At 46.6% G+C, this 16,856-nt stretch overlaps 1 protein-coding gene across 5 annotated transcripts in view; it reads right to left on the bottom strand.

Moving 5' to 3' along the window:
* ROBO3 (roundabout guidance receptor 3) overlaps nucleotides 1–16,856 on the bottom strand; it is a 186,386-nt gene that overhangs the window by 60,390 nt on the left and 109,140 nt on the right. For all 5 annotated transcript variants that reach the window (XM_060268621.1, XM_060268623.1, XM_060268625.1 and 2 more), the window contains 4 exons: nucleotides 13,810–13,967; nucleotides 12,268–12,388; nucleotides 10,648–10,786; nucleotides 6,946–7,073 (listed from right to left, as the gene is read on the bottom strand). In XM_060268621.1, the coding sequence (XP_060124604.1) occupies nucleotides 6,946–7,073; nucleotides 10,648–10,786; nucleotides 12,268–12,388; nucleotides 13,810–13,967 (546 nt within the window). The remainder of the gene's footprint in view (nucleotides 1–6,945; nucleotides 7,074–10,647; nucleotides 10,787–12,267; nucleotides 12,389–13,809; nucleotides 13,968–16,856) is intronic.

The raw sequence follows: 16,856 nt of genomic DNA, 5'->3' as shown, positions 1-16,856 counted from the left end.
TGTGTGTGTGTGTGTGTGTGTGTATGAATGAAGTCACACACAAAAGAGTGAGACAGAGTCTCAGATAGGCAGCACACTCCAAAACTTGAAAGCTTTCTGAAATCTCACCCTTCAAAGGTTGGAAAAACAAAATTCTAGGGCCATACTGCCAGCACAAAATGTTTACAAGAGCCTTGGGGTGATCAGGCGCTTAGGATATTTCCTGCCTTGATTTTTATCATCCTGACTTTCCAACACTTGGCACAAGCACTGTAGGTAACCACATCTCCCCCCCAAAAAAACCCACACATCAAAAGTTGGGGGGTGGGGCCAGGCACACTTCTACAAATGTCTGTGTATTGTAACTTGAGGCTGTGGGTCAGGTTTCGTCACAGTGTCCGGAACAAACTCATTCTCTTTCTCTCCATTTCTCTCCCTCCCCCTCCCCTCCCCCCCCCCACCCACGTTTGATGTCCATAAATCCTGCGAGGGAGGGAAGCAAGGAAAAGAATCTGCCAGCTTTTTTCTTTTGGCTTGGCAAAGGCCACTTCTCCTTTGCTGAAGGTCAGGCTTTGTCCCCTAGAAATCACTTCACCAAATGATGTGTGTGTGCTCTGAGGGAACCTGGCAGCCAACAGCCACAGGAAGGGTCATTCGACTGGCACTGAAATCAGAGATCAGCTGCCTTGGTCCATTTCTGCAGGGAGGGGGGGTGGGGATGAGCAGGGTCCTTCTTAACATGTCCCTGGATGCAAGCCAGGAGACCTCTGACCTTCCAGAGCAACAGCCTGCTGTCTTGGTGATGCCACCTGCTCCGCCATCAAATAAAAATGTAAATGGTAGGGAGGGAGGGGGTGTCAATTTCAGCTCTTTGGGTTAATGGTTGCTGGGAAAGCCCCCTTCCCAGATTATATACACACACACACACCCGGACTGCACCAGGCGCCACTTCAAAGGCTGGAGGAGTCTGGATGATGGAAAGGATATTGTGATTCAGGAAATTCATTACTGCCCCTCCAGCAACGCCTCGCCCCACTTCAAAGGGGAAGATAAAAAAAGAAAAGGAACTCAGAGGGCAGGAACGACCTTGGGGCGTCTAAGGAAAATGGTCCCTGCTGCCCACAAATTCAGCATGGAGATAAGAGATGATGGCAGGCCACCCCCCTTCCCACCCTCCAGGCAGGAAATTGAACTGGGTTGCTGGCTGCCTAGCAAAGAAAAGAGGGGACCAGGGCAGGCAGCTTCTCCTATCACCTGGCATCTCACGCTCACCTTTGGGCCCTTATCTTCACAGCTACAAGAAGAGAAGCGGGCTTTGTTAGAGGGTGATTTATTGGCAAAAAGAAAAGGGTAGAAGAAGAAGATAAGCCCTTGATGGGGCTGCTGCGCGTCAGAGGAAAGGGCAAAAGCAGCTATTCCCAGGGCTGTTATTAGGGATATGTAAGCCACAGATGCAGGGCAAGCCTGTCGACCTGACAAGTGATGTCACAGTACAAAAATGCATTTGAAGGCAAAGGCATGGCACCATGCACTAGTTCACAAGCAGATATCCCCTCCCCTTCCTTTTTACAACATCATTACAGCTAAGCGCTTGGAGACTGGGGGAATTCATATTCTGCAATTACCTTTTTCATTATTTATATAGGGCCAACAGTGTGAAGGGTGCTTTATGGAGGGCAAGTGGTCAGGTCACTGCCCTGAGGAGCTTACAGTCTAGAATTCACCACAGGGGAAGGAAAAAGGAACTCGCGGCAGGTGGGAATCAGGAAAGCAATATGGGGTTGTTTCAGCTGCGTCTGCTTTGGGCATAGCTTAGGCATCCCCAAACTGCGGCCCTCCAGATGTTTTGGCCTACAACTCCCATGATCCCTAGCTAGGAGGACCAGTGGACAGGGATGGTGGGAATTGTAGTCCAAAACATCTGGAGGGCCGAAGTTTGGGGACGCCTGGCCATAGCTAAAGGGTGAGTTAAAAGCATGGGCAGTGCTGGGGGGGGGGGCAAGGTTGTGCTAAAGGATTGGTAGAGAAGGTGGGTTTTGCAGAAGACTCTGAATGAAGTAAGTGAGGTGGCATCAAACCATTGGTCTGGGAGGCAGTTCCAAGCATAAACCAGAAGGTTTCGTGCGCAAAAAAGTCAAAAGTCTGGAAACTTTGTGGTATGTGTTGGGAACAGTTTTTTTGGGGGGGGAATGAATTTATTTTTATAATTTGTCCAGTTCTCTCACTTACTGGGAAATTCGGAAAATTCTGAAATCAGTTCATTCACTGAAATTTAAGTCCCAACCATCTCCAACACAATTTGTTTTATTCAATGTATGCAGCAATCACCTTGCTTCAAACGGTGGTAGGAAAAGCTTTTCCCCATGAGAATCATCACTGTAGACTCAAGTCTTGGCAAAACATGGGCAAAGGAAGGAAACTTGATTATCAGTGGGAAAATTACCTCCTTCTTTGAAGAGAGGTAGTAAATGTGGTGCCCTCCAGGCATTCCTGGACTACAACTCCCATAATCTCTGGCCAATGGCCATGATGTCTGAGGCTCATGGGACTTTGAGTCTGACAGTGCCTGGAGGTTACCACATAGGCTACTCTTGCTGAAGAACAGAGAAGATTCCAAGAGAGTCAGGACTGAAATGTGCCCATTGTGGAAGACAGAAGCCAAGTACAATCCTATGCATTCTTTCCAGAAACTAACTGCTGAAAACATGACCCAGTTCAGATGACACTTGAATCCCGGGAGCACAAAGGAATGAAAACGCTAATGGCAGCAATCCAACATACAAGTACCAGGAAGTAAGTCTCACTATACTCAGTGGGACTTACTCTTGAGTAGAGAAACATGGGATTACACACAGCTCTGTAATCTTATGCATCCTTACCTGGGGTTAAGATAAGGAGTATGCCAAGGATTACATGGTAAATTGGGCATCTTAGCCTTATCTTAGAACAGTGGTGGCCAAACTTGACCCTCCAGCTGTTTTGGGACAACAACTCCCATCATCCCTTGTTAACAGGACCAGTGGTCAGGGATGATGGGAATTGTAGTCCCAAAACAGCTGGAGGGCCATGTTTGGCCACCACTGTCTTAGAAAAAACAGTGCTGGAGAGTACCCAAATGCCGTACCACCTTGTTTTGTTGGAAGATGATGGGGAAGGAGGGATGCACAAAGATCTAGACCAGCCTTCCACTTCCTGATGCCCCCCCAGTTGTTTTGGACTCCCAGCTCCTAATGTCTTTGACCACTGGCCATGTTGGTTGGGGCTGATGGGAGCTGGAGTCCAACTTCTAGAGGCCACCAGGTTGGGCAAGCAAGGCTAATTAGACAGCCAGGCGCAATGAGTTCCTCTTAGCACTGGGCAAACGGAACACAGAACTCACACAGTAAAAACTGTTCTCACTGTGGTTTCAAAAAAAAGAAATGAAAAGAAAAGCGGGGAGAAGGCACATGCAGAAAACCGACCAAGGAACTCCAACCCTTAGTCATCCCAGCATGCAGCAGTGTTAATGAGATGAAATGGATACTTACGGAATGGGCCAACTGGACCAAAGAGAACATATGAAAAAAAGCAAAAAAATAAAAAAGCATGAGATGAGTTGGATCAAATTAATCTGGCATGAATGTTTAAAGTGCCAACAAGTAGGGAGACCCAGAATTAGAGTGCAAGGCTAACCAAAGGCCAAATCTGAGCTGAGCTCTTTGCCAAAATGATATGAAGTACAGATGTAATCTGTGGCATGCTATAGCCACAGATTTCCCTCCCTTTAGAGACATCCCAAAGCTCGAGAAGCCTCTGCTAATGCTATAAAGTCTTCTTGTTTGGACTGAGCTTTAGTGACCAGAGTTAATACTGGGAGAGGAGATGGATGTTTAGTTTAGATTTTATTCTTCTGCAGTTCGCCAGAGACTTCACTGAGATTTTTATTACAGATAAAATTCAATTTCATGCTATGGGCTTTTATAGAAGGGTGGTCTGTTTTGAACCTTTGGGACAGAGCAGAGGTAAAATGCAAAAACCGAATATGTTAAGTAAAGAAATAATGTGGCTCTAGGACACATTAATAAGCAGCTGTGCATCTTCTTAAACCCAGGCTGGGAATTAAGGAACTGGAGGACCCACATCCAAGATGTTGTTGTTGTACCTTACAGGTTAAACGAATTACAGTTACAATGTGCGTTCCTGTGGCCATTGATCTCAAAAGCATGAAGCAAACCGAGAAACCCATCAGGGCCAAACTTTGGGATAGAAGTCTAGGGCGGAGCTAATTCCAGAGAATGGTAAAGCTTGGATATTTGCTGGAGGTCTAAGACCAGTAGAGGGCCCACCCCCTTAACCGTGTTACCATTTCCACTTTGCCAAGAAGATCTGATGCCACCTACGAGGGCTCTCAATTGGCACATCCTGCCTCTTCCCTGTTAACAGGGCCCACTGAGGGCCCACTCAATCCTAGAGACGGCATTGGGCCCTGCTCAGCAGATATGAACAGGAAGCTCCCCCAATGCTGCAGGAAGAGGTGGGTGGTGGGGAGGGCTCCCAGAAGACTATTTAGCCCAAAGCTGAACCTTGGCTTACAATGAATAAAGTGATGCACTAAGCACACCTGGGATATTTATCAGTGGAGATTTGCCATGCACTCTCAGACAGGAGCAAGGGATAGGCTTGGTCCCACTAGAATGGTCTTTCTAAGAGCTACTTCTTCTTTACTTCAGTAAGAAGCATCCAATGGGATAAGGAAAGGGGTATGCTCTGGGAGTGAGGGCCAAATTTGCCCCATTTCCCGGTTAATCCCACTTTTCGGGGGAGAGAATAGGAATGTTTCCCCCCTTCAACACTTTGCAGGTCGCAGCTCAGTTTCCCCTCTGCCTAGAAACACACGGTGTCTTATTCTGTCCTTTATTTTATACACGTCTCATGCAATACATCCCACTGCCAAGAGGCCCAGCAGTTTATAGGTCTATATGTGCTACAGCACACAATTGACTCGTATTGAGCAGCAGTTAGAAGGAACGTTTTTACAGGATGTGATTTGCAAAATTCAGAAGAAGAGGAAGCCTGGTTTGTAAAGTTGGGTGGGTGTCCAATGTTTCTCTGCTGTTCTGTGTGCCATCTCTCCGTTCTGTGTTCCAGCCTGCCTGCATTCCAGTTTAACTTGGAAACATTTCTGCAATTCATTTTGGAATTGTCGCGTGTGACATTGGCCCCAGTTTTCAGCTGATGTCTCCATTTTACAGCACATAAACATAATGCACACTGAACAATCACTGCACAAAAGGGAATCCTGATATGATCATACCATTCTTTTTGTGTGGTGCTGTAATTAATGTATCTACGCGCTTGTGTGCATCAAAAAACTATCAATGGTGGGTGGCAGAGATATGGCCAACTGAAAATTGAGACCAACTGTGAATGTTTAGTACAGTGGTACCTCGGTTTATGAACACAATTGGTTCCGGAAGTCTGTTCATAAACTGAAGCGTTCATAAACTGAAGCGAACTTTCCCGTTGAAAGTAATGGAAAGTGGATTAATCCGTTCCAGACGGTCCGCGGAGTAACCGTTCATAAACTGAAGCGAACTTTTCCATTGAAAGTAATGGAAAGTGGATTAATCCGTTCCAGACGGGTCCGCGAAGTACTTAAACTGAAGCGTTCATAAACTGAAACATGGGTGTAATTGGTTCCGGAAGTCTGTTCATAAACTGAAGCGTTCATAAACTGAAGCGAACTTTCCCATTAAAAGTAATGGAAAGTGAATTAATCCATTCCAGATGGGTCCGCGGCGTTCATAAACTGAAAATTCATAAACCGAGGTGTTCATAAACCGAGGTTCCACTGTAATGTGAATAAAACAGTCCTGGAAATCCAGAACAGGAGAACAACAGGTTGTCCTTCGGGGGCACTGCTCCACAGAGAAGATCAGACAATTCAGAATGTGAAAGGAACTTCAGTGGACAGAATTATGTAAGTAGACCATAGCTGTCAAGTTCTCCCTTTTTTTAAGGGAAATTCCCTTATGCTGAATAGGCTTCCTCACGAGAAAAGGGAAAACTTGACAGCTATGAAGTAGACTGTAATAAAATGGCATGGATATCTGAAGGTGGTTCAACCAGTTTGAAACAGGGTGTTTCAATTAATAACTTTTTCAGTGACATTGTTCTGGGGAGTGGGGGAGAAATGAATCAGAGCTGTGGAAGGATAGTGGTCACCATTTTGCTTTTCTCAGAATGCCAGGTTTTGAGGCACACATTGAGAAATTCAAAATGGAGCCACCATTAAAAAATGGCTGCCTTCTGTGTCACTCACTTGGACCTACCATTATAGTGGACAGCAACTCACTATCTATAGAAAAAAGCACACTTTGAGTGCAGGCGTGTTAAAAATGCAACCTTTTTAAAGACCGAAAATACTGGAAAAAAACATATTCTACATTTATATTTCTTTTCTTGCTCTCTTTAAAAAACAAAACAAAAATGCCTTGCAAAACTGTGAAGTTGCTTTATTTGAAAGCAAACCCAAAAAGAAAGAAAAAAGAAAAAAAACATGAGTTGGCGTGGAAACAGAAATTGAATGTGTAATTCTATGTGTGTCTAGCCAGAGAAAACGCCACTGAGCTCAGTGGGCCTTACTTCAGGTAAAAATGTGCTGATGAAGTGGAAAAACGAATCACTGAAAAGCAAAGAGGTGAGGGGCAATGTGCAAAACCACTTCTCCTTGAGTTATTGGGTGAATTTTTGCCGAATCAATGCTTCCTGACAGCCTGCGCCCCTTAGTCGTGATTAGTTGACTCTGTTTGCATTATTTTTTGATGCTGGATTTGGTGCTACTATAAGCTACATACAGCAGCTGCCCTGGCAATGTGAGCTCAGTGGACACGTGTTTTTTTACCCTTCCCTGCATTTATCTTTTCATCACCCCACAATGCACCCTCTTCAGGAACAAACATCTTCAACCAATTGAGACATACTCACCGTGGACACTAAGGGAGCCCGAGGCCTCAGATTTGCCGACGCTATTCTCTGCCACGCAAGTGTAAGTGCCCTCATCCTCTGCACTCACCCGGCTGATGCGCAGAGTGTTGTCATTCTGGACCTCCGATCTTGGAATTGAAGGAAAGAAGCAAAAGAATGGAAGAGTCGTCACATTACAGAAGCCCAGATCTAACTGAAGTGGAAAACCTGTGTCTCAGCTGTATCAAAATGCCAGGGGGAAACTGGGTGTTGGTCTAACTACCGTGTTTCTCATATTATAAGACATGTCTTATATTTATTTTTTCCTCAAAAAAACACACTATGGCTTATTTTCAAGGGATGTCTTATTTTTTTCCTCCTCCTGCTGCTGCGGCCGGCATTGCTGCTGCGCCTATCACTATGTCTTATTTTCGGGGTATGGCTTATATTCGTCGAATGCTTAAAAATCCTGCTATGGCTTATTTTATGGGTATGTCTTAAAATATGAGAAACAGGGTATGTACACAGAAAGCGAGCCTGCCAGGAAGAAGGGGTTTAGTCTAGCCTTGCATGCAGACAGCTAGCATGTCATTTTGGCTTAGCGTTGCGCATATAAAGCTAGCGTGTCGGTTTAGCTGTCAAGATGCTGTCAGCGGCTCCCAGCTGGTTGCCAGCAAAGTATAAAGACAAGGAAATGTTTCTTACATTCTTTATTATTTAAATCTTTACAGAGAGAGGCTATAGAACCCAGCCTCTTGGATAATGGCATTGCCCCACATGAATCTCCACCCCTCTTCCTCATTTCTCATTCTCATTGTCTCCTCTACGGGTTCAGCTACCTGCCCTCTGTCTTTGAGCTCTTTGCTCTCCTACTTTCAAGACTCACTGGGTTCTGAGAGATGGAGGGTCTGGAATGCTTTCTAATGACAATGTGCCAGCTGGGTGTTGTTCCGGCTGTCCCATGATTTCCCAGCTTTTCCCCTCATCTGCCTCCGAGCTGCTACTTCCCTCAAACCCCTGTTGTAAATCTATACTATCTTCCTCTTCCTCCTCCCTGGAAGGGTCAGGATGGGGGAGGCGGCCTCCACCATTGCTCCTCTGCTCAGTCCCTGCCATTAGCCTAGCCTTGCACACAGAAAACTAGCATGTCAAGAAGAATTTCAGCCTAGCCTTGCTCACAGAAATCGAGCATGTCAAGCAGGGTTTTAGCCTAGCGTTCCCCTGACACTCTAAATTGCTATGTGTAAGGAAGTATTGTTATTCTTTTATTTCATGGCTGGGGGAGGAACATCCCATCATATAAACCCCCATCTGAACTGCGCTTGAAGTCTGTTACTGTTTCTTTGGTCAAGAAAGTCAACACACACACCCTCCACTCACACGTGCTTTTAAAGATGGAGCAAAGCAAGCTCACTCGCAAGACTCTTGCTGTGCCTTGCAAGTCTGTTGAATACGCTGACACAAACTGCATCAGTGAGGATGTGCGTGATGACAGTGACGGGAGGGTGCACTGCACCTTGGGTGACCAGGCTGTGCCTTTTCCTTCTGCCTCTAGTTCCTCCTCCCCCCCCAGCTGTCAACTGGTGCCCTTTACAGATTCTGTTGTTGCGTTCTTTTCCCCAGCTGGGGCTTCTTCAGTCGGGGCAGCCATATCCTGGGAGAAAGTAGGTACCTGCCTCTTCCAGCCTCTGATCCCCAGTCTCAGTCCGCCCCACTCCCAAAATCATCCTCCTGTTTCCCCTCTTAGTCCATCTCAGCCTGCCAATCCACTCCTGAGCCCACTGACACCTCACAACTCAAGACACACTCAGGGATGATAGCCACCCAAGGTAATGTGTGTAACTCCTGAATGATATGATTGAGGCTCAGCCGGGTGTGGTGTCACAACTTTGGGTGCCGTTTGCATACAGACTTGGTGCCCCACCACTGAACAATGGCTTCTCTCAAGCCAAAAGCCAGTGTGGTGCAGCGACCAGAGTGTTGGAGCAGGACCTGAGAGTCTGAGAGTCGCTTGTCTCTCAGCCTAACCTACCTCACAGGATGGGATGAGACAGAAACATTGGGGCAGTGTTTGTGGTGTAGTGGTTGGACCTGGGAGATGCGGGTTCAAATCTCCACTCAGCCATGAAGCTCGCTGGGTGACCTGGGGCCAGTTGCTTGTCTCTCAGCCTAACCTCCCTCACAGGGTCATTGTAATGATAAAATAAGGAAGGGGAAAAGCATGCATGCCACCCTGAGCACTTTGGAGGAAAAGAGACATATAAATGTAGTAATAGATATGGATAAATAAATACAACTCCACCTGCCACATTCTGGAGGATCACAAGTATGCTATGGGTTCCTCTGTGTGACAATCGGCAACACAGTGTGACAATCGGCAATATACACACTCTTTTCCTTTTTCTTAACTGCAAGTGTTCACTGGAACTAGAAACGCTAAACCCACAAGATAATCCTTCCTAAATAGCCACATTCCCCAGGAACGATCAACTGAATTGAAAAAGAGCTCTCCTCTTCATGTTCTATGGCACATTAACCATATTAACAATCTTAAGTGAATTTTTAGGGTCAGTGGTACAGGCAATCTAATCTCTCTCCTCGCCAGCTTGGGAGCATCTTCCCTATTAGGACCCTTGTCTTAAAAAAGAAAGAAAATGCTTCATTTTCACACTGATACATTTGGGGGGGGGGAGGAAGAGAGATAAAGATGGCTCTCTCTTTAATTGCGCAGCACCTTGTGCAATTGCCTGCGCTAATAGGCACTGTCAGGCTCATTGTCCAGGGAATTAAGCAGAATTGCTCATCGCCAACCAAGACGAGGGTATCCGAAACGGTGTTGTGGTTTACCCTTTCGGAAGCGTGAGGAAGTGACCTTTTGTAGGCTCCGCGGTGAAGCAGATCCGGCCCTCAATCTCTTCCCAGCCATTGTTGTTACTGCTAGCAATTTCCATAGCTCTTCTCAAGTGCAAGGTGGCTGACAGCCCTTGTTTTAGAGATGGGGAATGGCGCTGAGAGATGCTGCCATTGGGTAAGTGTGTGGCAAAGGAATAGCCAAGCCCACACCTGCAGTCTACTATTCCCACCAGGATTGCAAGTTACCTGCCTGCCCATCCTGCAAGCCTCAAACAATAAATAATAAATAATATTTTTTTATTTATACCCCACCCTTCCCGGTTCAGAAACTGGGCTCAGGGCGGCTAACAACAAATTCAAAACAATTATGATACAACATAAAAACAGCATAAAATACAGTATAAAAGCATGAATAACAATAAAATTCAAAGTTAAAAAAGTCAATTTGGGGGGAAAACCTATCCAATAAATATTAGATGGTCACCAGGGCTAGCTGGGTAAATTAGTCCTACTTGGGCCAGCGAGGAGGCCAGGGGAGAGTTAGCCGTGGGGTCCCAGAGCAGGTAATCTTCATAAAAAGGGGAGGGAGAGGGAAGAGAAGGGGAATAAAAGATCAGGCTAAATTTAAATTGAAGGCCAGGTGAAATAGCTCTGTCTTACAGGCCCTGCGGAAGGAGGTTAAATCCCGTAGGGCCCTAGTCTCAGGGGAAAGAGCATTCCACCAGGTCGGAGCCACCACTGAAAAGACCCTGGCCCTGGTGGAGGATAGTCTGACTTCCTTAGTGCCCGGGACCTCTAAACTATGGTTATTCATGGACCTTAAGGTCCTCTGCGGGGCATACCAAAGGCATACCTGCAGGCGCCACTTACCTCCCTCGAGGAAGCTCCCCTTCCTCCTTTCGCCACCGGGATGTGGGAACAGGGTCCCCCTGAACCTCGCAGTGGAAATTCACGGTGTCCTCAGCAAGCACCACCTGGTTTATGGGCCTCTTGATGAATGTGGGACGCTCTGTCAGGACACAGACAGGAAATGGTGTTTGAGGCAGAGGACCAGCACAGAGGCAGGCCTACCATTGCTGCCCTGGGCAAGGTCTACCAGTGTCGAGGTCTGCCATTCAGCTGGGCCAGTCGGTTTTTTATTCTCCCACAATGCCCTGGAACAACCCCATGGCATTGTGGGAAATGGCAGTGATGGTTCCTAGCTGCCTCTGGAGTGCTGTTGCTGTTCCTGCCCTGGGGACTTGGGGACCCCCACCAATACAGGAGGCCCCTTTGCACAGGGTCCCCTGTAGATAGTCCTGACTTAATAGACAACTTCAGCCACCTCTGTGTTCTATTCACATAATCATCAAAAAGCCCACAGGATGACCCTTGGCACCAAGAAAGGGGCACCGAATCGCAACATCAGGTTTAAGCTTAAGAAAGGACTCGCTCAGATAGAAGACATTTCCTGCCACACTGTACTTGAGTTACCCCAAAACAGCATAACTAGCCTTGCAACCCAAAAATAGCCAGCTGCAATGCTGTGGAAAACTTTCAAAACCAAACAACAAATTGTAGGACAGCTGCATTCCAGCCTGTGATATGGGCTTTCTGATACAAGGCTAATTTTCATGGGGAAATGCTCAATTTGCATGGGGGGAAATTCTGATTTCCTAGAGACTGATCTAATTTAGCATGTTCATTTTATTTGTGTTCAGTAAACAAAGCAACCAACTTTGATAACACCATGCTTGCCTAATTTTGTTGTTTGCAATTGGCATCCATTCATTGTTAGGAATGACCTTATGAAACTGACGGTTTTTCACAGAAAAATAAAACACTGAGAAATGTTCTGCCCTTCATCACTGATTCCAGTAGTACCGTAATGACTGTGTGGAACCCAGTTCAGCTACTGATTGATTGATTGATTGATTGTGTGACTGCAGAAATGGATAAAAGCCTCCCATCCAAACAATGACTGTCATCAGTGCAGGAAAGAAGAATTTTTTTTTATCATCTACAATACTGTCTTATTTATTTTATAGCACAGTACATTGATTATTGCTTTCAATTTATGGATCAATGGTCTCGTTAGATAGTAAAATTCATGTTTCATTGCTGTTTTAGGGGTTGTTTTTAAAAGTCTGAAACGGATTAATTGTTTTTGCATTACTTTTTATGGGAAAGCGCACCTTGGTTTTGGAACGCTTTGGTTTTCGAACAGACTTCTGGAACGGGTTAAGTTTGAGAACCAAGGTACCACTGTAACAAAAAAAAATTAAAAAAAAATTCAATAAATAGAGGAGGGGAAGTTAAGCGTTCTGTTCTCATTCTCACACCCTACCCTGGCTGCTTCCAAGCTATAGAAAAAAAAAATCTCATAGGGGAACTTGTCACAGATCTTGCCTTGTGGGTTTTCCCCTTCCTTTTTGACCCTGATAACTCCACTTTGCCCCTCCCTCTACATTCGATTCCCGTCTCCCCTGCCAGCTCCCTGCTCCTACATACCAAAGACCACCAGCTCCGCAGGCTCGCTGTCCCGTTCTCCAACCATGTTGGTGGCCACGCAGATGTACATGCCAGCGTCACTCTTCCTCGTGTTGGACATCATCAGCTTCCCACCTCGGATCTAGATCAGAAGGGCCAAAAGGAAATCCTGCTTAGAGACAGCTGCACAAACAAGCTTCCCAGGCCAATGTATTGGTGGGGCCCCACTTTCCTCAAGAAGCAGCCCCTGGGAAACTTCCTCTTGCAGAGAACGTCACTGAAAACAAGGGATACACCTCCCCGGAAATTCACTGGAGTGTGTGCCTCTGGAACTTCCTGCCCAATGATATCAGGCAGGCAACTTTGCCATACGGTTTGTTTGCTAAAGACTTCCCTTTAAGTAAGCCAGCCCACACATCCAATTTCATTATGTATATCAGGTGCGAGAACTGGGTTTTTTTTCCGTCCATGGTCCATATCTCTTTCTGGCAGAACCTTCTGAGGGCCAAATCAAAGGGGTAGGCAGGGCCAGAGGCAAACGTCGCTGGAGAGTAACAAATTTCGATGCTACCTTTGCACAGTAGGTTGGTTTCTACACACCTGTCTCAATCCTCCATCCAGGTAATCCAGAGGCACCATCCAAGCTCGAGGACACCTTCCAGCCAGCCAAAAAACACTTAAGGTGGGAATCAAGGCCAGTGAGTGGAGCATGCTGGGAATAAATCTGAGGACCAGATAGTGAGGACTGGAGGGCCAAATTTGGCCCCTGGGCTTGAGGGTTCCCACCCCTGATGTACACTTAATTAAACATTGATCAAAATGTGAGTAACAATGGCTGGTTTCACTTATATTTTGATAAATGCTTAGGTTAACTTGCTTTTAATGTTTGATTTTATCAATGTGTTTTAGTGGAAATTTTATATTCTGTTTAAGCCGCTTAGAGGTTAGGGATGATGAAGCAGCATGTAAATCATGCTAAATGAATAAAAACAGATTCTGCACCTTAAACTGGGAGCTGACCTACTCCAGGGAGAACCAGCTGAGATCACACATTTTCCTGCAAGAGTATTTCAGACCTCAGAGGAATTTTAGACAATACTCCATCAACGCTCAAGGCTACCCACTTGCTGCTCCTAACCATGCATGCAGTTCTAGTATGCCCTATCCAGGATGTTTTGCCTGCCATGGCCTAAGCTCAGTGCTTTGCCTTGCATGCAGAAGGTCCAAGCTCGTAGCATCTCCAGTTGAAAAGATCAGGTAGCAGGTGGTTGGAGAGACCTGTTGCATCAGCGGCAGAACACATGCTTTGAAGCTTCAAAGTCTAATCTCTCGTCTCTCCGGGTATAACTGGGAAAGAGTTCTATCTGAAACCTTGCATTGCTGCTGCCAGTCAGTGTAGACAATGTTGAGCTAGATGGGCCAATTATTATTATGCAGATTCCTATGTTTCCTCCAAGGTTCTCAGCCTCGAACAGAAGGGAAAAAACCACAGAAATTATTTAGGTTGAGAGGAGGTACAGGGCTGTCTTTTTCAAGGGGGGGGGGCGCTTCTCTCAGTCTCACCGTAATGCGCTCATCCTTATCGCTGATGCGGATGTTGTTCTTTTTCCAGGAAATGGTGGGCTCTGGGTGTCCTCTCGGTGGGATGCATTCCATCACAGCTGGCTCACCCGCTGCCACCACCACATCGCTGGGAGCTTGGCGGAAGTCATCTCGCAAGACTGCAAGAAAGCGAGAAGAGTTTGAGGGCCCCCTTAAGGGGAAATAACAGAAACAGGAGGAGGAATCACAGAGCAGATTTCCTTTCTTCCTTGGCTATTCCGCCACCACATTTTTAAAAGTGCCTGTTCACACTTGGAATTAATTCTCTGTTGTACACAAGGGTTCTCACGGGCTCCTATATACCCCAGGAGAAAAGCGCTCTGTGTGCGCATGCACATGCACACTAAATCAGATGCAGACAAAACAAATTCAGATCTTCTTGCTGGAGGCATCAATCCTTGCCGTTTGCACAGCAACAGGAGAATCACAGAGAAATAACGAGACAAGCCGCTGAGACTTAAGACCAGGGGTCAGCAACCTTTTTCAGCTATGGGCTGGTCCACCGTCCCTCAGACCATGTGGTGGACCGGACTATATTGGGAGGCGGGGAGAAGGGCTCCCATTGACCATGCATTGGCACTTTATTTCCTGTGTCACAAGGACTATATTCTGCTATAAGCCTTGCTGACTGAACTGGGTTCCTCAAGGGTGCCACACGTAGCCCTGTCAGCTGACCGTTCTGTCAGCTGATTCCACAGACCAATCACACTTCACCAAAGACCCTAGCTGCAACAGGCATGGGGTTTATCGTGTTAGTGTTACTGGTTATAATGTTGGCTCTTCTGCCCTGATTTCTAATATTCTTTTTACTCCGAAGCATCCCTCTCCCCCTGGTTCACATGGTGTGTTTTTCCCAGCCATCAGAACAGCTGGTAGGAAAGGAGGAAAGAACCATGGCAGTGACAGTATGAAGAAGCCTGAAAGGACTGCAGCGCCGGCCAATGACGGTAAAGTAGGATATGGGCATCTCAGCCAGAGACCAAAACCGGCATGTTTTTAATCTCGGAGAAAATCCCCAAGATCTGGGTCACTACAAGTTGTCAGGTTTACAATCCCAGGTGATTCCCCAAATTGAGAACCGTTAGCAAAGCCTTCCCTGTGGATACAAGACTCCCTGCCCTGTTTGCAATAACCGACCCCACTATTTTACACACAGGGCACGGCAGTGGCATATTTTTTTTGCTGTCCTCCAGCTCATTTCCTCTCTCGTATTTGGCCCTGGCTTTCAGGGCAGCAGGAACTTGCAACTCCTACGCAGGAAAGAACGCCCAGCCTGCCACCTGCTCCCTCTGCTACTCGGCCCTGATAGGGCCAGCCCTGCCATATGGTCTGGAGGGATGCGCTAAGATTCCCGAGCAACACACCTCACTTTTGCCAAGTGTAGTACGCCAACTTCCTATGCCAGCAGGCGTCATCTCTTGGGACACTGGTTCCAAACGGACGCAAGACTGCGGTAAATGGCATCTTCTCCAGTGCAGGGTTGCCTGCCGAACTAGTCAACAGTTGGTGCCGCGGATGCAGATAATAAAAGCTTCAGACCCAACGAGCATCTAAAGAAAGGGTCATAGCTCAATGGCAGAGCACAGACTTTGCAAAAAGAAGCTCCTGGGTTCAATCTGCAGCACCTCCAAACAGGGATAGGGAAGACTCCTGTCTGAATCCCCAGGGAGCTGCTGCCTGTCAGTGTAAAGCATACTGAGGCAGAAGGACCTATAGTTTGATGAATAATAATAATAATAATAATAATAATAATAATAATAATAATAATAATAATTTATCATTTATACCCTGCCCACTGCCCATCTGGCTGGGTTTCCCCAGCCACTATGGGCGGCTTCTAGCAGAAAAATGAAATAAAATAATCTATTAAACATTAAAAGCCTCCCTAAACAGGACTTGGTATAAGGCAGCTTCTCATGCTCCATGTTTGAATCCATCCTATCCTTTTCACCTCGGTGTGATACATAGCCAAAACTCTGAAGTATACCAGTGAACCTACGGATAGCTGAGACTGGTGTCATGTGATCAGTGCACTGGGTCCATCTCTACAACTGCGCTGCCAGATTTTGAATCAGTCAATGTTCTCTGAGCACTTTTCAAAGGTAGCCCCACATACAATGCACTGGGCAACTGTAACCCTGATGTTAAAATGGCATGGTTCACTCTAATAAGACTGGACCCCAAAATGTTTTGGACACACAATGCATAGATTACGGACTACATTTCTAAATTCACCCTGTTTGTTGGTGACAAGGACACAGATTGCTGGACTGGAAACTAGAGGTGGGTGTGCTGCCTCTGGCTCAAGCTGGCTTGCAGTGTTTGAAAGGCATCAGACGCATTTTGCACCTGGCTATCGGCCACTTATAGGGACCCAGGTGGCGCTGTGGGTTAAACCACTGAGCCTAGGGCTTGCTGATCAGAAGGTTGGTGGTTCGAATCCCTGTGACGGGGTGAGCTCCTGTTGCTTGGTCCCAGCTCCTGCCAACCTAGCAGTTCGAAAGCACATCAAAATGCAAGTAGATAAATAGGAACCGCTACTGCGGGAAGGTAAACGGCGTCTCCGTGTGCTGCTCTGGTTCACCAGAAGTGGCTTTGTCATGCTGGCCACATGACCTGGAAGCTATACGCCGGCTCCCTCGGCCAATAAAGCGAGATGAGCGCGCAACCCCAGAGTCGGTCACGACTGGACCTAATGGTCAGGGGTCCCTTTACCGTTATCGGCCACTTATGATCAAGTGAAGATGCCCAGGTGCCAGGATGGCACCTGAGGTCTCCTCCACCTAGAGGTGCATGACTGGGAATTCTTGGACCTTGACTGTTTTCACACACTAGCAACACTTCCTGTAGAATTCTATCCATGATATTTTATCTGCACAACCAGAATGAATTTCAGGAACACCAAAGTGGTACTGAATAACGGCAACAAGGCATTCCGTTTTGGTGACAGTAATCCTGGTTTAAGGAGCCACTTGGCACCCCCAGCTTGTAGATCTAACACTGTTAAC

Source organism: Zootoca vivipara, chromosome 15, assembly GCF_963506605.1.
Source record: "Zootoca vivipara chromosome 15, rZooViv1.1, whole genome shotgun sequence".
In the NCBI taxonomy this organism is placed as follows: Eukaryota; Metazoa; Chordata; class Lepidosauria; order Squamata; family Lacertidae; genus Zootoca; species Zootoca vivipara.
This window is presented reverse-complemented; position numbering and strand designations above follow the sequence as displayed.